Raw genomic sequence first — 9,814 nt, 5'->3', positions numbered from 1 at the left:
TTCATTAAATACAAATCCTGAAAATGCAATGGGAAAGTTTAAGTTTAAATGAAATCTGAAGCCAGTTGTTATAGATTATTCAACAAAATACACCATTTTCAAGCCAATTCAATCTGGAAGAGAAATCCTGCTTTAATTGTGTTAACGTGCACTCTCTGAATGGAGACCAAGATTTCCTTGCAAACAAAACAGACGCGAAGATAATTGTCAGCTGTAATAACTGTAAAATTTGAGCATGGAAGTACAAAAATGTGAGTATAAAAGGACAAAGTAAGAACTTATGAATATGACACTAAAGTTAAATGAAAACTCAAAAGTCCTATATTTAAAAAGGTCTATCTAGAAACCAGGAAAGCAAAGTCTTATGGTGGCAGCCATTTTCCGGAGCCCTTTTACTAAGCTGGAAGGAAAAACAATGGTTAATGTAACAGAGGCAAGGTATTGAAGCTGATGTCTGATGGTATTTTCATCATATACCTATACAAAATACTCCTGAGACATTTATAATACCTAGCTGCAAACTACTAATCACTAACACATGGATGTTTAAAAGATCTTAATGTTTTTTTTTTCCTCCCTTACATTAAAAGATCCAAAACTTGGAATTTTTCTATCTTGAGAAATCTGCTTTTCTAAAGCAACATGAAAGTGTTTTAATATGCAACCAATATTTTCAAGGAACTGACAAAAATACATTTTTAATTTTCTGTCTACAACATATTTTCCTCTGCTTCAATCATCGAATTCCATACTCACACTCAGAAACTATCTGTCAGAATCAGAATGTCAGTTAAATAAGTAATTTTGAGCCCATAACAGTCAGGAAAAAATATTTGGGTAGTAAACTTCTGCGTACGTAAGAAAATTACTTTTGGAAATTTATACTTTTTTTAAAAAAAGGAAAACTGTTAACAGTATTATATCCTTAACTATAAAATTCAACATGTTCCATTCTTAAGTCACAAAATATTTTTCCATTTTTCATCAGTGAATTAATCAAAATATGTTTTTAAAGAAAGTCACAATTTAGAAAACAGAAGAATTAACTCATCTAGCAAAGTCATAATACTCATGTTCAAGAATTTCATCTGAAATTATAGTTTTTCCTCATAAAAAAGCATATTTTGTATGCGAACATTACAATACAGACAAGCATTGCAGGAAATAGGATGTGAGAAGAGGAGGATTTAGATTTGTGTACTCTCCTTCTGCTGTTCCTACAGAGATGTGCTCTATACTGTACTGTCTGTATTGTGGGAGGTTTGTACAGAACTCTGACATTGCTATCATTTTCATTAATAGCTTTACACTGAAGACTTCTAGATTGCATCTCATTTCTAGATCTATTTCTACAAATTAACATAAGAGCTTGTTTCTAGAGTATTAACTCAACTTACTGAGTTAGCTCAGTTTGGCCAGCATCAAAATCTTAGATTCTCCTGCAGCTTTAACTTATATGAGGTTTTGGTCACTGTGAAGATGAATAGCTTTTTCAGGTTTCTTGTCATCTCCTATTCTCATTGCTCAGGGATTAGGGACAGCCAAACTCTTTCTTTTCAATTTCTTGACTGTTCTCCTGCAGAGCTACAGGCTTTAACTCACTGCACCTTGCAAAGAAGATGGGGAAGACTCAAAGAATATATGTCTGTGTTTTTTTCTTTTTTCCCAGCTTTCCATCTGTGCTTTAAAAAAGAAAAATAAAAAGGAAAAAAAATATGAACTTCAAAAGACTCACCTCTGGCAGGGTATGTGGAAACTATATCAGTTCACCTTATCTAAATAAGAAATGAACCATGATTGATTACCTCGGAATGATGTACTTTCTTCATCTCATCTGAATACGTATGGAAGAATTGAATCCTGATGTGGGCTGGATGGTATATACATGTGCGTATTGGGCAAAGAAAATGTTGAATTGTTTAGCAATGAATCAAAACTCTTTTTACATGAATTTAAAAGTAACCACTGACCCTTGATGAAAGTGTCAATCCAAACTAAAATGCTAGCATAAACAGACCTAACAGAAAATTGCTCATGTATGTTGCTGTAATGTAAAGCTCTTTCATAAGCATAATGTGACCTATTTTTCTTCACTGTTGCTTTTCTAGTGTGCAGACCTCAGAGTCCTGGCAACCCCTGGTGTCAGGTCTGATAGCGACCAGAAGCCAGGGCAAAGGAAAGAATACATATAAGTATATATATTTTATATATACATATAAATATATATATAATATATAGCTATATATATATATCTGTAGCAAAGAGATTCGTCAGAAAAATTTTGCTAGAATGCACAGTAATATTATGCCCAGATACAGTTTTTAATACAGCTGAAACACTCAAAAAGCTCAGATAATAAAACTCAACAGTTGATCCTGTTGTACATGTGTGTGAGTGTGGGTGTGTGTACAGACATATATGTGATGTCAACCAAAACCTGAACACACACAAAACGTATACAGGCACCATGTTCCATAGCTTGTGGTGTAGATTATAAGCAAAAACACAATAAATTCCATAAATTTTATCCTCTTCACAAATATTTCTGTGCAAGTTCACAGCCTGTACTGAAGTATTGGCTTATAGAATTTTTAGGAAGAATGGCTTATAGAATTTTTAGGAAGAGAGTCAAATCAAATATTTATGAGTTTAAATTTTGATAGATTTTGGATTTAGAAGTCTTTTTTTTCCATTTGATTCATGGAATAAAGTAGAACTCTAAATCATGTTTCCATTGAGTAAGCTTACCTACTTCCATTATCCTGCTAAAGCTATTTCTAGATAACATCTCAATGTGATGAAAAGAGATATAAAAGGTAAATTCATAATCTAGGTAGACTTAAGAATTATATAGTAAGAATCTTTACCGGAGAGTTTTACTCAATTATATTTATCTGCTCTTCTTCATCCCATTTCTGCATAAAACAATTAAAATCCACAGTCATCCTGCATCTGGCAGGAGAAATTACCCCCATTGCATTCTGCAAATGAATGATGATTTGTTGTACAAAAAGAGCTACAGGCTATCCCGATATGAATGACACACTCAGCAATGTGCCAAGTTGATTAAATAAATCCTTCTTCAAATAAAACCAGTTATACCAAAAAGTGACAGATGTATATTTTGTGCTGGGATTTATACAGCCATCTGGCCTTGTAAATTCCAGATGGAAGTTTCACATTAAGTTCTCACACTGAGATTCTAAGGTATTTGAAAGATCTGTGTTTTCCTTGTTTTCAAGTATCTGTGCGATAGATGAAGTCTCCTCAGCACTTACAGGCTTTTGCTGACTAAGTAAAATTGCTTTTTTACATAGTATGAAATCTATTACATTGGTAAATATTCTTTTAGTAAATTTATTCTATTGAAAGTTGCTGCATGATTAATGAAAATAGTGTCCTCAAAGCCATTTGTAGAAAGCCAGAATTCCACAGCTCATAGCAAACTTTAATGAGACAATTAAGCCATAAAATTGTTTTCACTTTTACTTTTCAGTTTGGTTGCTATATTTAACTTTAATCCATAAGGCAGTCTCTCAGACTTGTCTTTTTATTGTTTCAGAACAACTTGTTAGAAACTAATATTGCAAAGCAGGACAAGGACAAATATACCAGAACGAAGGAAACTGAAAATCCAAGTTAAGGATGAAAGAATCACAAATGGAGATAGATAACCCCAAGCAAAATAGACAAATATATATATATATAAATATATATAAATATATATATATAGAGAGAGAAAAATAAAAGTTAAAATCTCTGGGACCAAATGCTATCTCAATTCAAATACTTCACAAAATTGATTACAGTTGAATAATCCTAATGCACGTGTATAAATAGTTGCTGAAATATCATGGAACACTAAGAAAACTGAGAAATCCACAGACAAATTTGCTACCTGTATAAAATCCTTAGGGCATGACATCAGGGATGGACAGAGTATTTTCCGAGTCCAGGGGAGGCCCACAGTTTTCTGTGGGAGTGGAAATCTTGAAAAACTTGCTTTCTCTTCCATAAAATGAGAATATGTGACTTCCACTTAAGGAAGCGTGCATATAGATATCTTAATTTCAGTTAAGATCTTAGGTCCTAAAGGTTCATGTGATTATTAAAGCTCAAGTTCAGGATCTGACTGTTGTGGTGTGGGCAAACACAGAAACACCACCTTGTCTCATTAAGAGACATGCATTAGTTTGATTCTTTTTTTTTCCTCCTCCTTTTATATATATTTTCTTTTTTTCTTCCTCTTTCTATATAATCCCAGATGTTATTTTTGAATCTGTTTTGCCTTTTAAGTATTTTTAGCATAAACAATTAACGTCTCCTTTCACTATGTCATCAGCATGTAAGCTGTCTCGTTGGCTCAAAATCAGCCCAGCATTCCCTTTTATACTCTTCCCACCCTCTAAAGTCTCTCTAGAAGGTTTTTCTTGTCTACCTTACTTAAAATAGCTCTAGCTTCTCTTACTGGTTGATAAGAATTTTTCCTCTAAGACACTTTGCACATATCTTTTAAATTTACACACATATCAAGGTAACAGTCTTCCACACTCTGAAACATCTGAAAGAAGATCCAGTAGATCTTTGTAAATAGAACTTTGTAGATCTGTAGGTCTTTATTCTTGCTAGGGTTAGGAAATCTAGCAATCTCCTCCTTGTATAACAGCTGATGTTTGCAGATTTGGTAGGCTGCTTGGGTGTGTGCAACGAGTCCAGGGAAATCAGCTGCACAGCACATTAGATACAGCTAGGATGGAGGGGGACTATCTAAAAATAAGGCTAAGCTCATTCACATGATCCACAACTGAGGCAGATATTTTTTTAAAAAATATAATCTGTGGCAGGCTGTAGCCTATAGCTCTCTCAGAGAAACTCTTCTTACTCAGGATTGCAGCATATTCTTCCCAAAAACCTGCAACTCCTAGGAACTCCTAGGAGCTGATCAGGAACACCTTATCAGAGAAATCAGGAACAGATACATTCAAACTGTCTGTCCCACTGGGCCTCATCCCACTAAACTACTTGATTGGCTCTCTGTTTAAGCCAATGACTCCCTGGAAAGGGGAAAGGAAATGGACAGAGGTATGGAAGTCCTTGACAATATCACAACTCTTCCGGCTGCAGAAGAGGACTTGATTTGTTAAAGACCACCTCTGGACTTCACACATTCAGTTCCTGAATTCCATGCTAACTTACTGAGTCACAATGCTCACACCTTACTTCAGTTGTTTGGAGAAGAACATGGGCTTCATGAAAAAACCTTCTCTCATCTCGTTGAGCTGCAGAAGTTGAAGTACAAGATACTTCATACTTTATATCTGCTTGCCTTTTAACTGATGGTTGAGCTTCCGAGCTATTTTCCCTCTTCCTTTCCCTTCTGTAGAGCACCATTCAGGCCACAGTTCCCTGTGAGGCCTTGCAATCTGTATAAATTAAGTATTAACTATGCCAATCAGTATGTTTACTGAATAGCTTCATATTTAGGGTAATGACCTGTAAACTCAAAAACAGCTTGACTAATTTTCTTCTTACTTAGCAGAAAAGCACACTTGAGAGTTACCCTCCAAAAAAAACCAATTACTAGAGGACTACATAGTATTAGAACATGAAGAATCTAACCTAGGTCATATAGTTCCAAAGACTGTGGCCTTGAGGTAGGAGAAAGCTCATCTGCAGTCCTGAAGTATATACAGATATTATATTCTCTCTACATTGCCACCAAAGGACAAAACAGTGATTATTCAATTGTTTATTCAATATTACACATGCTGTAATTATCGCAGATGCAGACAACAGTAATTAATAACTTCAATTAATGACACGCAATTTTCTTCAGCTATAGTTAATACTTAAGGACATTCAACTAGGTGGATAGCTGGAATCTGTTAAAAAGAAATAAACATTGAAAGTAAATTTGAATCAGGATATTTACTTTAGTAGAGAAACTTTAGCCACTTTCTCATAAGTTTGTTAGCAAAAGAAAAATATTTTCTGAGGCTTTTGCTTTTTTAAGATATTGCTGGAAATAACAAGAGTGGTCAATACAATCCTTCTTAATAGGATACTGTTCAAAAAATGCTGTGTTTTGAAAGTAAAACTGCTTTCTCAAAACTTAGTTCATCATCTTTTTACTAAACTTCCTGTCACAATATGTAATATTAACATGGGAAGAAATGTTTAACAATTCTGGGCTTTTTTTTTTTTTAATATGTATATATATTTACTTTGGATTTATATATTCCATCTGCTATTTGCATTCCAGATTATTACAGATCTTCGCAGCAGTCTTGCCACATTCTGAGATCCATCTTGCAAGACTGTTTCTGAGAACAGTCTGCTTTTACAAAGACATCAGGCTGGGCTTGCTGGGTGTTGTCACAACTGTCACAAAATAAGCAAGCCAAAGGAAGGAAATTGTGCTGTGGTGAACACTCCAGGAGTTTCATACCAAAATCTAGTCAGAAGACAATAAATAAATAAATAAATAAAATGAATCACAGATCTGCTACCTGGAAATTAAACATCATATTGCACAGCAGTAATGAGGCAGAAGATAAAAGCAGACAGAGAACACAAATACTGAAAAGTGTATTATTTGTTCATAGTTAAATTTATTTTAACTGCTTCCATTTATTTCTTAAATCAATTTCTCATTTTTTATGACCTTACACAGTTGTTTTGGCTATGAACGATCTCATGTTGAAACAAGTTTTGAACTGCAGGTTTCACACTTTATTTATCATTAAGACAACTTCGAATAGTTCATTACTCTCATAATTTTGAATTTTATTAATTAAAACTATCAGTATGCAAAAATCTAGAATCAAAACAAGCATCTGGCAATTTGCAAAAAGCAGATCTGCCTTCATTATCTACATTACAATATTACAATATGTCATACCTTCTCTGTATCAGCATTTTGTCTTATATTTTCAGAAGGCTTCCATTGATGAAGGAAGGGGTCAAAATTCTTCAATTATTGTTGATTAAAAAAAGGCTTTTCAAGTTAATTTCTTGACAAATTCTTGAGCTTACCTAAGTCATGCAGCATGTAACATCTTTCAAGAACTTTTGCATTAAAAAATGTTCATTATGATGAAAGTATATTCTCATTTAAAAAATCCTTATGTACAGATTTAATAAGGTTAGCTTGAAATAAATAGATAGCTGCAAAGAAGGAATAGTAATGTACCTTTTCTCTCCTCTCTCATGGCTCACTGTTAAAATTATCCTTATTTTTTTTTCTCCTTTATGTCGCATTTTATAGCATGATAACAAGTCTTGAGAAGACGAAAGGACACATTCATAGTGTGAACTGGAGTTTACCACTGAAGTCTTAGTATGTTTTATGAAAGGTATTAATGATATACCCTATTTGTTCTTGTTTCAGAGCTTTTAAAGATTGAGTCTAGTTAGATCAGCAGGAAAGGGGCCAGTTCAAAATACATAACTTGCAGTGGGATTTTAAGTACTAAAAGCAAACAAAGCTTTCCCATACCCGTAGGCAGGCATGAGAAAGAAGCATGGAAGGATAAGTCAGTAATACAGCTGAATGTAAGTGATTATTTCCCTGTCTTACTTCAAGACTTACATTGGGTGTGTAGTTTTTACCTTAAAGGAGCAAAACTGGAAATTTAGCATTAGGAAGGAAATCCATATGCAATGGATCTGTTTCTGCTGCCCACTACAGACATGAGATGGCAGGTCCAGAAGTCTATGTTTTTATGTTTTAAAGAAAGAAAATCAAAAAAGCCTGAATATAGATAATGAACGTAATATACACTGACTAAGGAATCCTGCATAGTTCTCCCATGTAGAAAACAAGACACAGGAATTCAAATATGGTTCAAGACCTAGAGGTTAACCTAAAGAGGCTAAGCTGGTTTATTTACTGATTTATGGAAAGATGCCATTTAATCATCCAATGAAGACTCACTAAATGATTTCCCTTTGCAATTCATGAGATGAAAAAGGCTGATGGATGGCACCAGTTAAAGTCAAGTTGTAGTGTCATGTGTTTAGACAGCATCACAGTCCTGTCCTGTCCTACACTTCCTCTATGTTTTGAGCAGGACTACAGTACCATAAATCCCAATGATATTTTTAACACATATTTAGCTAACTCTCACAATGCAGGCAGTGACAAACAATCAAGTGAAAGGATTATTATACCAGTTTAAAATGTTTAAAATTAGCATTTTTTCCCAATTTATCTCACAACATAGTGTCAACATTCCTTAACCACAATCAAGACTGAATCATGTAAGTTACTACAGACTTTATCAAATCTGCATTATAAACTGTCAATACTACAAGATTAGAGCTTTGCAGACAAAACTATAATATATTTAAAATTGGTTACCAGTCTCCATCCTTAAGATACTGAAACTGAATTACAGAATTTACAGAATTATGTTTGAGTTGGTCCTGCTCTTGTACCAGGAATTATGCTTTCCTGCTTAAGTGCAGGCCACAAGCTGATGTTCAGTGGTGTGCCATGTAGTCATTACATTTAAGAAATAGTAGTCAAATACATTTAAGAAATATTAGAAATTCAGAACTAGACAGACTTTTTCAAGACTTAATTTTCACTTTTTTGAACTGAAATGGGTATAATTTGATGAATAATAATGCACTGTAAAAAGAAAACTGGCTCATGAAAGAAAACATTTTTCCTTCTGTATGATCTCTGAAAATCTTCCTGATGTTCCCATCACAGTATTACAAATGAATGTTAATATCCTCACTAGGCAGTTACTCAGATGTAAAAGTTACATGCAGGAAAAAAAAAGGGATTGAATAGATATATCTCCTATCCAATACTATGTTCTTCTTTAAATAGCCGATATGATAATAAAGTAGGTATGCACTTTGAAAACATAACCTTAGTGAATAAAATTGTGGTTTCATAACATTAAAATACATTGCCTGACCACGAGTAATCAATAGTTACCAAACAGAAGCAGTTTTACTCCATTTAAAAAGGGGAGAAAAAAGAGGAAAAAAAATTAAGTGTATTTTCCTAAGTCAAGTATTCCCATACTCTTTAAAAGCATACCAAATTGATATTTGCAGCTTATCTATTATACCAAAAGTGTCACTCAAACTCTTCAGCTGAACTGGAACAACAGATTATAAAAGAAACTTTTTTTTTTAACCACAGAAAATATTAACATACAATTAGAATAGCTTACATTCGGTGACTGTGATTCACTTTGTACAGCCTTGAAAACATTCCAGCTTGACTGTCCCCTCCCAAAAGTACTATTCTCTGTGTTCCCTTGAGTCCTTCAGCTCAATGAAAAGCTCTCAAAACTTCAGTTTTATTGTCATTATGAAACCAGTTTTTCATAGACATTGTAACTTTCTAAGCATGAAACAGTCCGTTTCAAAAGCTCTCGGTCTTTTCAAGAGCATAATACTTTTATGAGCAATATTAGTTGCTGTTTCAAGGCCTTCCACAGCCAGAAACAGAAACTAAAATCAATGTTAGACAGTCTGACTCCTCTGCAAAAGAACCTGGTTTTTTATAGGTTTGGAGAAATTAGGATATTACACTTTGATATCAAATCTTCTGGCTTTTATATGATTATATAGCAAAAGAACTATTCATGTATGTTTCGTGTTTTTTTTTTCCTGTCAACACATGTTTTATTTGTAAACAGGCAGATAGAAGTTTTGGAATTCTATGCTGCACCTAATGTATCCTGAAAAAGAAGTGCTAAATGTTGGTACAATTTTGCATGGTAGAGAGCTTTTGTGCTAGGAAGATATTTTAGGAGATACAGAATCCCAAAGGTTTCAGGTAGTTCCA

General features: G+C 33.8%; 1 protein-coding gene across 1 annotated transcript in view; it reads right to left on the bottom strand.

Annotated features, from left to right (window-relative positions):
• Positions 1–6,266: 6,266 nt before the first annotated feature.
• Positions 6,267–9,814, bottom strand: part of PXDNL (peroxidasin like) — a 28,383-nt gene continuing 24,835 nt past the window's right edge. Inside the window, 4 exon segments of the mRNA XM_064505505.1 lie at positions 6,267–6,405; positions 6,407–6,454; positions 8,363–8,397; positions 8,399–8,504. Coding sequence (XP_064361575.1) covers positions 6,267–6,405; positions 6,407–6,454; positions 8,363–8,397; positions 8,399–8,504 — 328 coding nt within the window.

Source organism: Dromaius novaehollandiae, chromosome 2 (genome assembly GCF_036370855.1).
Source record: "Dromaius novaehollandiae isolate bDroNov1 chromosome 2, bDroNov1.hap1, whole genome shotgun sequence".
In the NCBI taxonomy this organism is placed as follows: domain Eukaryota; kingdom Metazoa; phylum Chordata; class Aves; order Casuariiformes; family Dromaiidae; genus Dromaius; species Dromaius novaehollandiae.
The sequence above is the reverse complement of the archived record's forward strand: the minus strand, read 5'-3'. Positions and strand labels throughout refer to the sequence as shown.